Source organism: Apostichopus japonicus, chromosome 18 (assembly GCF_037975245.1).
Source record: "Apostichopus japonicus isolate 1M-3 chromosome 18, ASM3797524v1, whole genome shotgun sequence".
NCBI classification, from domain to species: domain Eukaryota; kingdom Metazoa; phylum Echinodermata; class Holothuroidea; order Aspidochirotida; family Stichopodidae; genus Apostichopus; species Apostichopus japonicus.
Genome location: NC_092578.1, coordinates 6,173,911 through 6,190,449, shown reverse-complemented (window position 1 = coordinate 6,190,449; position 16,539 = coordinate 6,173,911). Strand labels below are relative to the sequence as shown.

The following is a 16,539-nucleotide window of genomic DNA, read 5'->3' as shown; positions in this document are numbered from 1 at the left end:
TTTAAAAATAACACAAATGAGGGTTTTATAATGTCCGGTCATAAAATAAATAAAATGAGCGTTACTATATGGACTATAAATAAATTTCAAGCGGGTCAATGCTGTATAGTTATAAATATCTTAATGAAGGCTATACATAAACTTAATTAGGGTAAATTTACTGTACAGTTCTAAATGAATATGATAACAGTTACTATACGGTTATCAATATCATAACTTATGTACATTAATGTATTCATGATTTATTCTTTTATCTTATGCAGTGAACGTATGAATTAGGAAACAAATTTGATGAAAAGACTGTAATTAATTCCTTTCGTTAAACAAGAAAGTTATAAAAGAGTTTTGCATAGAGTACTATGTTGCAGATTGCAAATAAGTATATTTGTAATCATTAAAACATGATCAAATATATTTCCTTTTTTAATAGTTATTAGGAAAAATTTAATGGTGTTGTTGTGAAGGGAAAGTATGCATATAGGCTGTCTTAAAGCTGTACCTTTGGGTTAAAGTTGGGATAATCTCATGTTAAAGTACTAATTATGACAACATGTAATCGAAGATAAGATGTCTCATAAACAACAGTTTTTTAAACTTTATGCCACCAAAATACCACCATAGGAACGAGACATTACTTCAAACTGACTACCTTTAAGTATCTGCTTCTATATAAACTCACTACAACATGCATGTCAATTGGGATACCAGACAGTTGATACCTTATTATTATGTTCAGAAATTGGGGGAGCTCATCTACTTTTGATCTCTTACAATGAAAGAATGAAACCGTAAGCAGGAGTGGAGCTAAGAGAGCTTGCATATACAGTGAGGGAGACATTTCAAATAATGCATGCCTGTTTTCAATTACTTTCTATGAGAGAAATTGCCTTTTTCTTTAGTCTTGTTTGGGTTATATAATATCAAACTTGAGAAAATTAGTAGAAATTGATGAAAAAGCAATCATCAAATATTTGAATTGCATTGATAATGTAATGAGAAAAAAAAATCCCTTTTTACAAGAAAATATAAGAATGCACAATTTTTATCGCAATTTGGTTATAATAAATATTTCATGCATGATTGGGTGTGTATATGCACGTATGCGTGTACGCACGTGCATATGTATAGGTACATACATATGCATGTATGTATGTATACAGTTATTCAGTGTCATCTACCCATGCAGTTGTATAAGGGGGACGGGGAGGGCAGGGGGAGCGGAGGGTGAGCGGAGGGGGAGGGGGTTTGCCATGTAAATCTAGTCATCAGATGGCATTGGACCTTGGAAAGGTGATTATAATTAATGATTAGAGGCATCCTCAGCCAAACATACTACAAAAATACCAAAGTGGCTTTGGGAGCCTGCAGAAAGTCTGGTTAATCCCTTATTATTTAATTAACAACCCAACCACCAACCTCTTCCAATTCAAAACAATGAAAAAAAGCATGAAGTCAAAAGTCAACTTTAAACCTAAATATCAGCAGTAATATGTTCAAATATAACAATTTTACCATAATCTTTTTAAACAATCCAGTTACTCCAAATTACAATAAGGCCAAGTTTACTCCACCAACCTCTGAAAGACATTGCCAAGAAAATGCATATTTTGTGTTAGTTTAACATGTCTCCTATAGTTCTGGACTGTACATCATGTCAGAAATTGTGACAAACAAGGTTGACAATTCTTTACCCAATGTTAAAGTATTGATATTTTCCCACTACTTCACATTTTACCTTTTACCCTGTGTTTCCTTTTCCTCTTTGAGCAGTGTCGTCATCTTTGGGCAACATCTTTCTTTAACAAACTACCGACAATGTATTGAATGCAGACAGACAGAAAGGAAAGTACATCTGAAATGCGGCAAGAACTCGCTCTTACTCTCAGCGGCAACGAAATACTTTCTGAAATGCAGCAAGTACTCGCTCTCAGCAGCAACAAAATACACTCTTAAATGCAGCAGGTACTCACTCTTTAATATCGCCACGAAATACACTCTGAAATGCAGCAAGTACTGGCTCTAAGCGGCAACAAAATTTGCTCTTCTGTGACTACTACAAGACAGATGTCATCTGTAGAAATTCTAGATACAAAATGCATAGCTGTTCTACAATTGTCTACAAACTGTGTTTTATGCCAAACCCCAACATAGAAACTAAAGAACCGACAAGGAAAAAAAAAATACTACATTTCCACAGAAGAGACTATAACTCTACACCTTTACATGAAAGAAAAAAAAAATGATAATTTAAGGGGGGAGGGGGGGGGGAATTGAGTATACTTTGTCATACAAATCGAAAATGGTCCACCAAAAAAAAAAAAATCAAATAAATATATAATACAAAAACAAATAATCTATTATACTGTTTGGCCTGGAGGAAATCTAAAAACAAGGCACATATATGTAAGGCAAAAGAAAGTAATATCTATATATAAATATATTGAGAAAACCCATGGTACATGGTAGAAAGAGAAACCGTTTGATTATACTGAGGGCATTCCTTGGTACAAGACAGAGAAGAGGAGGAAGAAGAAGAGATATAGATCCATTCTCAAAAGAACCTGTAAGATATATACGTGTCGTATGGTTTATCAAAAAGAAGAAAAAAAAAGTTTTAACATGCATTTATCCCTACCACTGCATATAATAATCTCGCCATTTCCTTGTTTTCCCGCCTAGAGGCAGAGGGCTGTAAGGAAATGACGAAAACTGAAAAATTATTGAAATCAACGGAAAATTGTTAGTATAAAAATCATGGAAAGGAAAGCATGAAACAAAAATGGAGGAAGAAGAAGAAAAAACAGAAAATTTTGGAAATGTGGATCAAATTTCGACTATTATACAAAATCTGAAACAGAAAGAATTTCAAATACAAAAGTTAGTAAAATGTTAGTAGGATTCTTTCTATCAAAGGAGAAACAAAGTGAGAATAAAAATTTAGTAATTTCCAACATTAAAGTGAAATACTGCCCCCAATTATTTCACAAATATACAGCATTTGGAGTGCATATGACAGTATCAACGTACATATTACAGGTACAGCTGGGAGAGATGTTATGTACTGTCACTACAATGACTGTGTCACAATGATGTTTCTACTTGGAAATTTAAAAAAAGTTAAAACAATGACGAAACAATGACAAACAAGAAAACAGCAAATTCTGGCTTAATCAGACTAATAAAAAAAAATTAAAAAAAAAGAAAATAACTGCTAAATTTATCCCATTTCAACATACACAGGAAAGAAACATTAAAAATGTTGTTTCATATAACGAGCATGTATTGCACTGGATTGTATAGTATATTGGCCAAATTTGACTAGATATAACAATTTCCCCAAAATGACAGTATCGGCATTTTTAAAGATCTGAATATAAGTTATGGTATGTGACATCCACTTTGAATGTGTAAAGTTGACTGTAGTATAAAACCTGCCTAATGCTGTCTATTATAGATCACATGTCCATTTCTCTACCAGCATATTATAACTGCTGCTGCTAGTATAAAGGTGATATGGAAAACGTAACGCTAGTTTGTACTTCCAATAGGCTCCCTTTGATCAAGCGAGCATTTATACACTCTATCAGTGCGATCGTACTTCAGGGGCAATTGGTATGTCCGTAGCTGTTTAACGCCAGGTCAAACATATCAAGTAAAGCTCGTTATGACAGGGTTGAAATTAGTGTGCAGAAACCTTTAGTCATTTAGAAGGTAGAATGCAAAATTGTTATCAGTGAGTACGTTGCAATTTTAACCTTTTATATCCTTAAAAATTTCAACTCACTGCTTGATCCAAAAGAGTAATAAACAAATAAATAAAAATAGTTTTTGGAACAAAAAGGAGGAAGAAAGCTGACAAGGGCAAAAGTAAAAAAACAACACACATGGTACAAGAAATGTATGGCGATAGAAACACTGACCTAGGTTGACCCAGCTGACCTAGGTTGACCCAGCTGACCTAGGTTGACCCAGCTGGCCAGGGAGCCTGGGGCAGAGTATGTGTGATCTTTACACTGATTGGCAATTAATGCCCTCTATGGATTTCCTGTGATTTGATTCCATCATTCTTACCTATATACACAAATGTAGAATGAGGGTGCTGAGGTTGTGGGGAGACAGGTAAGCGAGGAGCGAAGTAAATACATACACACTACCACTTTTTAATACAACAATTTGAATGGATACTTTATAGTGTGATTAAAATGTTTTCTCTTTTCTTAGTTGCATTTGTGTTAAAACTACTTTTGATGAGACTGACTAAACATGTTGTGATCTTCTATTAATATCATTTATTCTTCTATTCCAACTTCTTCACAAATAATGCTTTCTGAAGAAGTCATAAAAGAAACTGAAAATTGAAAGTCAATAATTCTAACAAACATTTTGTTGTGCTGAAGATACCTGTATCCTTTTTCACTACTCAGCAACTATTGTCTGTCTTTGCCAAGAACTGTTTCTACTTGTCCATCAAACAACCTGGTCATGCAAAAGGATGAATAATTAATGTAAGAGACTGATTGTTTCAATAATATATAAGCTTGTAATAGTCCTGGGATAGATTGCGTGGTTTTCCCACATGAAACATGATAATTACTTTTCCTTAGACCATTAAAAAGAAATCAAATCTTGTGACTGACAAAGACATAGCAGTTCCTGTTACAGTTCCCTCCCACCTCTGATTGCCTCTAGCAGGCTCGCTTGACTGCAAGTGTAAACTTTGCCCTTTTGCTATGTAAACAAAGCTTTTCTTAATGTTCTCATGTCTTAGCTCGAACAATAAATTAGGAGGGAGGGAGAACTTTGCTCTTTAAAGATGTCATATCATGCAGATGCGACTTTTCAACAACATTTAACATGGGTAAAAAAAAAAAAACAGTGGTTTAGTGTCTAAGTACAATGTAAGGTAATGCTTTCCCTTCTTTCTCATATCTCTTGGGAAATTGCACATGAAGAATATAATTTAAGAAATCCATCATTACTCAAAAAGCCAAGGCTTTTTGGTCTGTATGCCCGTCAACAAAATAATCTGTTTGGAGGTAATGCCCGTGCTACCTGTTACAATCTACATCAAACACTCGGTTCATTATCATGATGAGTTACACAGAGTAAACACAATTAAGACTTCAAGTGAAGGACAATTCATGAAAACTGAAGCAATTATTTTTAGGCCTTCAGCATAAACAGAGAAGAGAGGAGTGGTCAAGAAAGTTAAGTTCAACACTAAAGCAAATGGAAATGTATATATATTTATATATATTAGTTATAGATGACTTAATGACTGCCAATTGCTTGGAGAATCTGGACTGGTATGCTACAGACACACAAGTTTGTTAGTATTTAACATGACCAGGAAGCATTTAACCATAACCCTTTATTTGTAACCATAACCCTTTATTTAACATTAAAATGCAATTGCATTTTTAAATTTGAAAGAAATTTTTAAATTTGAAAGAAAACAAATTATTGTTTCATGTTAGCCAAGTTGCCTGTTATTCCAAGAGATTCCTATTCTAACTACTCTTTTTATGTATGGAACGCGAAAAGGAAAACAGCATATGATGATGTTAATGATGATCTAAGTTTATACGATCATGTACTGAAAACTTAAGATCATGTACTAGAAATACACGATCATGTACTATAAATTTACGATCATGTTCTAAACATATACGATCATGTACTACAAACGTACGATGTACAACAAAACAAATACGATCATGTACTAATAATGTTATGTTTAAAAAAAAGTGGCGTCTGCATACGAGTATGTATATGTGGCGTATGCATACGAGTATGAATATTCAGTGTAAACTCATTAAGAACCATTAGGGGCGGGGCTTCGGTATCAACTTTGATATTCCTAGGGCACTTATATATGGATATTCATACGTGTATTCAAACGACAATAATGGATATTCATACGCCATTTTTTTGTAACTTGCGCATTTTCATCATCATCACAAGTTTTCAGTACATTATCGTATATGTTTTGATGTACATCTTACGTTTTTAGTACATCATCGCATGTTTTGATGTACATCTTAGTTTTTTAGTACATCATCGTATATGTTTTGATGTACATCTTAGTTTTTTAGTACATCATCGTATATGTTTAGTACATGATCGTAACTTTTTAAGTACATGAACGTATAAAATTAGATCATCATTAACATCATCATATGTTGTGGTCCTTTTCGCGTTCCATATTTATGACAATCATTGTAGGACCGGCAATCTATATAACACACAAATAATTAGAATAAAACATGGCAGACAAACTCATTTATCACAAATATTCTCAAATTTATGCCTTAAATGATATAAGCCTTCAGCTTCCAGTATGAGCCCAAGATTATTAATATTTAGATAATATATGGATTAAACAACCAAATCTTGCTGCTACAGTTTGTGCTTTCACCTATACAAATAGTTTAATTGTTCAAACTAGCATGCAGCCAACATCCATGTCAATTATCACAAAGACATCATACTCTGTATGTTAAATACCCTACAGTAGGTACTTAACACTGTATATTATCGGCCAATGCAAACAGACAACACTAAGTAAACATTTACCTCTGCTTTTAATATATGCCTACAGAAGAAACGTAAGTACTGTTTAATCGTAAAAGAAAGTTTCTATGGGAACACTGCATCATTTTAAATTTATTTTTAGCTACAGGCTATATAGTGCCAACACTCTAAACCTATAGGATATATGTGTACTTTTTTTACTTCGTTTGGGGGGGGGGGTGGGGAGAAGGGGGAGGAGAACGTGGTATTATGCACATGTGCATTTATAAAGTTATATATTCATTTTCAATTGTGACATGTGCAATGTTGCTTCAAAGCACTGCAATCCATTTTTTTTTATAATTGTATTTATTGATAGCATTTTAAATTTGATATTAAGATATATGTCTAGCATAATTTTTAAGGGGGGGGGATATTCTACACATGACCATTGATATAATCATATTCATCTTTACTTGTGACATGTGCAATGTTGTATTAAAGCATTAGAATCCATAATTATTTAAATTGTAATTTTAATGGTAACATTATAAGTTTGATAACACAATCTGCAAAATGTCCACTTTTTACAAGAACACAATCAAAATGATGGTAATATATTTAATGTAAAAATATTCATAGCAATAAACACAAAACAAGATAAAATGTTGACAGTGTTATCCAATTTACTAAATTTAATGCTAATAGGTTTGCCCATTATGATCTCTGCAGTAATGATCTCTACAAGTATTTCAATAGGCTGTTCTACGATAGAAAGCTAGTTAGAAGGTGTTACTGTAATACAATTTTTTGTTATCAAGGTAGGAGATTTAACCTTGAAGTGTGCAGCTTGGGAGGAGAGGAGAGGGAGAAAATTGCATTGATAACTGTCACACAAGAATATGTCACTAAGAAACTTAGAAGAGATTGAGAGAGAAAATATTAAAGGAAATTCGAGGGGCATTTTACAAATGTTACATTAGTCGTTTCAAGCTGGTTGAGATTATATCTGATTACTTTTAGTTGGACTATAATTAACCAGGACACAAGCAAAGCTCTGGTTGAGACTTAACTATGACACTGTAGTTATTTCATCAACTATTCTCTTATTTGTGTGTGACAGGCAAGGCATCAGTTTCTTTACCTGAGTGCCAAAATTAACTGACAAATGACAACTTTTGTAGCATGAATGTGAGACGAATAGCTGTCTTGTTTGCTGTTTGTATGCTTATATTCTTAAAGGAGACTAGTGTGCATGACTATGATAAAAGATGTGTATCAGTGTATCAGTGTTACCCTGTCTTAGAGTCATAATATACAGAAAAATGCAAAGTTTTCAAGCAATTTAACCATGCATACTCAAAATTTATAGAATAAATGGATCAATCTTGTAGCAAGCTGTTAGTGTATTCTTGGACTTTTAAGTTCACTAATTATTATAATACATTTATGTCACATGACAATGTAGATAGCTATTACAGTAATTGCTTACTGCTACTGTTGGTGGTAACCAGAAGACGGCAGCTTAAATCCCTATAGCAACCCCCTTTTGGAAGATATATTATTGGGGCTAAATTTCAACAACTTGCATCCCAATATGACAACATCCAAATCATATAATATGGTGGTGCAAATTTACATATTGTTTACTTTTAGGTTGGTAATGAAGATACTTTTATCATTTAGAGCTTTCGATTTTGTATATATTGAGTAAATATTTACAAACTTACTAACTACTTGACCCCGTGAAGTAAATGTATACCAGGTCACCCTTGCAATCACTTTGAATCTATAGTTGGCCAATATATCACAAGGAAAGGGTCTTGTTGCTTTATAAATCATCTTGCAATCAAACCATTGTCTTAATGGTGAAGCATTGTTGTTGTATAACCAGCACTAATTATGAGGTTACTTTATAAATAAATCTCTATCTCTATTGTATATATTTATTATATGCTGTTCAGGACTCTTCCAAAATTAGGAAGCTCTATTAATAATCATTTCATATACCAACAATATATCCGTAGAGAGACCCTTAGTTCTTCAACGGGCCTGATGTACCCTCAAAAATCTGTTATCTGCGAGCATGCACGTTTCATACACATAGAACCCTAACATAACACTCTACAATAAACTATATAGACCAAATTTAGCCATTAATAAATCATAAGATATTATATGTGTGTATTTCATAAATGTGATTTTTAATAAACATGTCATTTATATATTTTTCTCGCAGGGAGGAGAGGGAAGGAGGGGTGAGAAGTGAAGAGAGGGGGATAAAATGTGTCACTGGACCTTCTTCTTTAAAAGTATATTTTGAAACTGAGTAAAAATGATTTTCATCCCTTATTTCCCTGGGCCCCGTAACAACCCCTTCCCCTTCCCACAACTTGTCAGGGCAGTAGGGAAGCATTTAGTAGTAAGAGTAGCAATATATGTGATCACAACTTCAAATAATTAGCAGTCTATAATTACTTTGTATTACAATTTTTTTCCCTCTCTGAAATCATTCCTGCACATTTATCCTATACTATTGTAAACTAGTTATGGTACACATGCTTTATCTGCACAAGAAAATGGAAAGAAATCTCGCTGTATCAAATATCACGTCAAGTCAGGTTTTTGATAAACAGACAGACAGATGACAAACACAAAAGTATTTTACACCTCTTTCTGCAGTCAATATTAGGTCATTTCCACTTTGTGTAAATTCCTAAAGAACAGTTTACACCTTTGGTGTGAAATGTGCCACAAATAAACATTGCATCAAGCACAACGTACTTGTCATAGTATTATAAGCTATTGCGTACAAATTCTATGCTGAACTAGATTATTATAGTTGTTGTATGATTTTTATTTCAGACTTTGTAACTTCCTCTTCAGGAATAGAAATTATTTTCATGTACTGTCCATCATTTAAAGCATTTAAAATAATCGGATATGTGTCTTTGCAATATGCTCCTAGAAATCTTGCCAAAAAATTAAAGAACATCTATGAAAAGTTTTAATTATATGATATAAACATATATATCTATTATAATACTGCCCTCTTTCTATAGCGTTGAAACTTGTGTGTCCTGCCCAGTATTTGTGAGAATCTGCTGCGGTTAAATCGAGTATCATCCGCAGGCCTTGGGATGGTAGATTCAGAAGGAAGGAAAAAGGCCGACATTAACCCCAAGGGGTCATTGAGGGCTGGAGCAGTGCAAAAATGTTGACAACTTTTATAAACTTATTAGATCAGAGTGTGTATAAGGGACAGGTAATTGAAGAGAATTGAAATAAACCCAAAATCTCTCAGTGACTAGAAATACATTAGCAAGTGTACTTTTGCTATATTTCTGATGTGAAAGGCTTTTAGAATAAGAGTATGGCAAAGCAAACTGCATAGGTTTTAATTGACGTGTCTCTTCATAGTTTAACAAAAAAGCTTATTTCTTTTCGTAAGAGCTTTATTCCTCTTTCACTAGATCCATTCAAGTATACCATTTGGTAATGCTCTGTTATAATAGAAGAACTTTACTTCAAGTTAAAAATGAAGTATTAAATGGATGTGTAAAAGTAAGATGGCTTGATGTTTTGATCCTAGCAGGATCTTCTTCAGAGGCTGCATGTATTAAATAGATAGTTACAGGATAAGCAAAATGAACCAAACCTTGTTTTTCAATTCTCCCATTGGGGCACTAAAGATGTTTGTGACAATAGGTTATCAGTACCTGTAACCAGTGACAAATTCATCAAGGTACATGAGATTTGCTTTCTCCATGTAAGATCATTTGAATGGCTTTCAGTCAAAGGACTGTAACTATTAAAAAATAAGAAACATCATAGTCAAAAGAAAAATCAATATTTCAAAATCCAAAATTGCCCAAAAAAAACATGAGATACCAACTTTTGTCGACAGTATGCCATGCTGTTCTTAATAGGCGTACTGTTCGAAGCAGCTAAGCAAACAATGAATTTACAGAATTTTTAGCATTGTGTTCTAGGCGCTTCCCTGTGACTCTGTATTGGTTGCAATATATATGGACACAATGTGGGGATTGTTACAAAATCCATGCAGTAAATACTATATAGTTACCACATAGCTAAAGTGGATTTCCTGTGTATTTTTGCCAAGGTGCTTATTAAAACTACAATTTTTGTTTGACATGGTTGGTTGGGATATCCTTACTTTGATGTATTTATTATATTAACCAGCTTCCTTTGTGGATATTAGCATTGGAATGACATGGGTCCATGCTAACCATGCTGTCACATAAGGTTTAATCATCACGAATCAACATGCATGAAATTACATTACCAGAAAAGTACAAAAAACAGAAATACCAAAACAAACATTTAGTCTCCTTAACATTATCAGGAATCACAATAAAACTTGGTTTCTAAGTTTGAAATTAAACAAATTACCTTAAAGGAGCATTAATGGCCAATTTTTAAGTCTAGGAATACTACTAAAGGGATATCCCATTATTATATTACTCATAACCTTTCATTATATTGTCTGCTTTAACTTTAACAAACAAACTCAAGAAAAAGGCAACAATCTTTAAATTTCTGATTTCTTTCTATGTGTGTAAAAGTAAGTTGGCCTGACGTTTCGATCCTAGCAGGATCTTCTTCAAAGGCTAAATGACAAGTTCTTTCTATGTGATTATAAAAAAATATTGTTGTGGTTCATGCATTATTTGAATAACATGATAGCATTACATACTCACTATAAATCAATTACTAGTTAACTTAATTTGGTGAAAAACATCATTGAGAAGGGTCTATGTTTAACGTTGCCCAATCGATAAAGTGAATATTTAGGTTTCATAAGATATTCGTAAGTTGGTGACCATGGCAACAAAACAAATAAAGCTACTGTAATATTTGATATTTTATCTTACCTAATTTAAAAATATGTGAAGGACAATCTCAAAGTGGAATTTTTTTGAAAAAATAATGTGAATATGTTCCAGGATTAATTTTATAAATATGTCTCTGACAAGCAGACTTAATTGCCAATGTGGTTTACTTAATGAAAAAACTGATGTTTTTGTCTTTTATGTTACTTAATTTCTAACAAACCCCCTCCCCCCAACCTCCCCAAAAAATAACAACAGAATTTTGCCTCCAAAACATTAAAAATGTCAGGTGGCACACATCACAAAATATAAAGGTGTTATGTTTGTCACTTTATGTTAACAAACTACTAATGGGAAGCAGCTGGTGGCCTTCGCTTTTACGATTAAAAATTGTTGATATAAATTTCAAACTGTATATGATCTGCACCAGCATAGATTTACTGATACATGTGACAATTTTATCAACTGGTTTAAGTGAACATATTTCATCCCCATACATAACCAAACAGCAGATGCATTGGAATAAGTACAGCTGTTTATAAATTTCAGCTCATTCAACGTCCAAAACAATGGAAAGTTGAAATTGTAGTTGCACAAGAAGGATTTGTAAATGAGAAATGGTTGTTGAAGGTTTGTGCTAAAGATTGTGTTTAAATGTTTAAAACAAAATACCAGACTGTGAGTGATGCTACACCAGGGGTGGGCAACCTTTTTGAATAAATGGGCCAGAAATAAGGAGTGAAAAATTGACTGGGCCTCACCTAAAGCCAACGACCTGCTGTTGATATCAAATATTTGATTCCGAGGACTTTCAAGCAATAGGTGTGTGTACTAAAGCTGTATTCACAAAAACATAATGTCAATACAGTACAGTTGATAATTAATGGGGATAAAAGGCCTACCTGACAGCATCATTGGTGCCCATAAATTCTAAGCAACTAGCTCGTTTTTGTGATGATGTAAAATAGATTGATATTTTTTTCTTTTTCTTGAGACATCTCACGGGCCACAAAAAAATCACTGGGGGATCGTATGTGGCCAGCAGGCCGTAGGTTTCCCACCCCTGTGCTACACCAATATATAGATATAGAAGGTTAACATGCTTTGTAACTTGGACGTTGCTGCAACTGCCAAGGTGAAAAGGATACTATCACCAACATGATGGACAAAAAAGAAAAAAATATGGTGCATAAACGAGGAAATGGCAGGGTGGGATAGGAGGGGTAGGGGGCAATCCACTGATGGCAATGGAGTCTATGCAAAATGATTGATACTTTTATAGTTCATTTTTGTTCCATTTCCCATCCCTTTTCCACCTCCAAATTGCTCTCAAAATTGTCAGAAATTCAAAAATAATGATCGCTCAACGATTCCAAACTTCAACAAGCATCTGTCAGGGGACTGATAAAGCAATTTCCATCTCTGAGATGACATCTTGATTAATATTTAATTTATCCCGATCCTCAAAACCAAACAAATTTCTTTTTCATAATATAAGAATGATCGTCATCGCACAATACCTTACATTTGATGGTATTATAATGTCAAAATAAAAATATCTGCAATTATTCCATGATTACCTGCATATACATTTAGAGATATATCTGATAATGGCAGACGGTGTGATGCCTACAGGAACGTAGAGAATAAAATTACAAGCAACTAATCACAAATCCATTATGTCAATGCCCTGTTCCTAACCTCTAGATTATTTTTAAGATCAAAGCTAACTTTTTTTACCTAATAAACATTGTTTTTTTAAAAGATAAACCAGAGACCAGAGGATTCCAATCGCATTCTAGCCCTAACATTCTTTACTCTTTTCCAAATTTGCTTTATAATTTTAATATTCAGTCAGTTGATCTGTTGCTCATTTACTTTCTATACTAACAAACATGTCATACTGAATTCTTGGAAATATACATTTACTGATATATACTAATAAAGTTAAACATTTTCATAATTAGTTCCTTGAAATGGTCATACATTTGGTTGCCTTTGAATGAGTTTTCATATGCAGATGTTCTTTTATAGCATTTACTTTCTTTTTTATTTGATCGTTTTTTTGCACTATCATAACAATAATAAGAATAATGTTTTGTACATGGTTAACAAAAGCAGGACATTAATTGCCCAATTCCATGACGATATTATATTAATGAGTCTGCTGTTTTGAGATACATTGGGGAAGCTGACAAGCTCATGTCAACTTCCCTACATTGAGATCAGGTTTTCATTCAGTAAAATTTTTTTTAGTTTTTTTTTTTTTAAATTACACAAATATTTGAAAACCTTCATCAATTGCTGGAATATCACTTTAAGGGAGTCAATACATTTTAAGAGTTCCATTATAACGAATTGTCCTGGGTAACAAGGAATATAAAACTCACTACAAATTCCTTGGCATGATAGCAAGAACATAGAAGTAAGCAAAACCTAGGCAGAAAGCTTCACAGTTTTATATGTATGTTTTGTTCCTTCTTTATCTAGCCTGCAAAAGTGTTCATCGATAGTTCCTCGATGCACATACTGACAATTTTGGCAGCGACTGACTGCCCACACTGATGCAAAAAAAAAAGAAAAAAAAGAATATGTGTCATCCTACAGGTCTCTAGGGGAAAGAAAAAAGCGGGAGTTTCATGAGAAACCTTAAAGTCTGTATATCCAGAACAATAATCTACAACGGGTGGCGACTGCGACACTGTTTCAGTGCGGTTGTGATCAATATTGTTAGAGAATGAAAGAAAACCATGCCGTGTGTCGTCCACGACTAGGGATTTGTAATTCTGTGTGCACATAGGAAGGATTCTCCATCATGTGATTTCCATAGCAAAATGCTGAGATATATTACATAATGTACGCATGATCGTCGCAACGAGATTTTGCGATTGGTATGGAAAGGATTGTTTCTAACAGATTTTGACACTGAGGCCTCAAATTGACAAGTTTTTCTACTGAGATGGGGCTTACCTAGGAAAATTCATCTTCTCAAATATCACACAAAAGTATCTACAGAGATATTTTTGCGGAAGATTTAATTTTACAGTATAGTGCGTTGGCCTACTTGATCAGTAGGAGTGCCTGCGGGTCAAGCAAAATTTAATACCATCGATTCAAATTCAATATTTTCGACGTCTTACCAAAAGAAAAAAGATTTAAAAGAAGTTTTATGACTTTCCATTGTCCATATATTAGAAAATGTTTGATCCAAAATTTATCCGCAGATCAACTATCAAATGGTAACCAACTATTTGTGGCACTAAAAGTTGTATTTTATTGATAAGATGTTTATAAACAATTTGGAAATGTAAAATAGACAGAAAAACAATAGCTAAACAGACATAAGAAAATTACCAAAAAGCAATTCTTATGTATGACAACTACAGGCATGATATGAAGCTTTTCCGTACATTTTTAAATTTATTAAATGTACCTTTTTATTTTTACTGAAATTTTGTCCTGTGTTTGTATGATTCTCATTGATAATTTTCAAGACATATTGAGAGATGAATCATTTCCTCGAAACCAGCTTCTGCCCCAAATATCTCTTTTTTTGAGAAATTCTTTTGGTATTTATGTTTTGAATAGCACATTAGAGACTAACAATGCAGGGTGAAGATGAATTGTTTTATTGCTAAGTACTGAAAGAGACTTCGATTCTGTCAACAAAAACAGCCACTTTTGGCCATTTTTTGCATAACAGAATGTTGTTATTATTCCTACTGCTCAGATGAACATTCAAGCATTATGTTTGGCCTTCGTGGAGGAATCCACTCACCTGGGTTACATATATATGTATGTATGTGTGTATGTATGTATGTATTTGAGATCCTCTTGCAAGCAGGAACTCGCGAAGAAGCCATCATTGGCATATCAAAGCTGCAAGCTGACCGAACTCAGTCTCTTAGATTCATATTTAACGTCCATGATTATGAATTGTCAATTGTCAACAACTCTGTAACTGGACGACATACATTAATCTTGGAGTGACTCAAACTGGGGACATTTTGATTGAAAGGCACCGGCGTTAACCGCGTTAACCACTGATACATACATTCATACATCAGCAAACTAATACAAATCTCTAACAGAGCAACTGTCTAATTCCGTGATGAACGATACACATGAGCTCAGATGCAAATGTTGGTCTCTGTGTCTACTCCGTTCGCTCAATTGTCTATCGGTTTGTTCCATTCCTGTGAGAATCAGCTGTATGTTAGAAAGCTGTATACTTAACACTCTATAGCGATAGCACAATTGCCGCAGGTATATCGCATATCATATCTTCTACAGTTGATCTTAGCATCAACATCCCTGCATTATTGCTGATTCCTGATGCATTTATTTACTTGCATTTTTAATTACCACCTTTTTCATTTTGTTCTACCAATGATACGCATGGCTGCTTTCTCATGTAAGACTTAACTACGCTGGATGAAAGAGCAGTAGCTTCTAAAATGCATAAATTATCAACATGAATTTAATAGGTAAACTTGGACCATGTCTGCTGAGTTGAATATTAGACGGGAATATTATTACTTTTTATTGCTTAGACAGCTAATTTGGGCAAGAGGGGCAACCGGCATCATATAGGGAGCAATGAAGTATGTGTCATGAATTCTACTTATCAACTATGTATATATGGGGGGGGGGGGGGTAACAATACCTTCCTCCTCTTGCAACCTTTTGGTAACTATTATACCCAAAGCCTATCACCTACTGAAGTTTTGCACTTTCACCTGTAAATACTGTATAACTCATTTCTTATAAATAAAAACTCTATAAATGTAGTGGTTCGATTCAATTGACCTTTAAAAGGAGACTCAAACCCTACCATCATTATTGGATTCCCGTCGTGAACGACTTCTCCAAACCAGCTGAGAAAAATCTGATGCCTTTTGGGAGATATCACAGATTTAATGTTTCTCTCTACACAAGGCCAAAGACTTGATCAAGTCTAAATATGACATCATCAAGCCACATGTGCTTATTTTGTCTCATGCTTTCTTCATTCATTACAATGTTTGTATTCTTTCATAGAGAATGTGTATGATGTTTGTATTTTAGATCCTCCTGCAAGCAGGAACTCGCGAAGAGGCCATCATTGGCTTATCAAAGCCGCAGGCTGACAAAAGTCAGTCTCTTAGATTCATATTTTAACATCCATGATTAT

General features: G+C 33.8%; 1 protein-coding gene across 6 annotated transcripts in view; it reads right to left on the bottom strand.

The window, feature by feature from the left end:
• The window catches only part of LOC139958744 (voltage-gated inwardly rectifying potassium channel KCNH6-like), a 149,954-nt gene that overhangs the window by 73,647 nt on the left and 59,768 nt on the right, over positions 1–16,539 (bottom strand). For 3 of the 6 annotated variants that reach the window (XM_071956048.1, XM_071956049.1, XM_071956050.1), the window contains exon 6: positions 2,636–2,689. The exons of the other annotated variants lie outside the window; for them this stretch is intronic. In XM_071956048.1, coding sequence (XP_071812149.1) covers positions 2,636–2,689 — 54 coding nt within the window. The remainder of the gene's footprint in view (positions 1–2,635; positions 2,690–16,539) is intronic. 6 annotated transcript variants of the gene reach the window in all.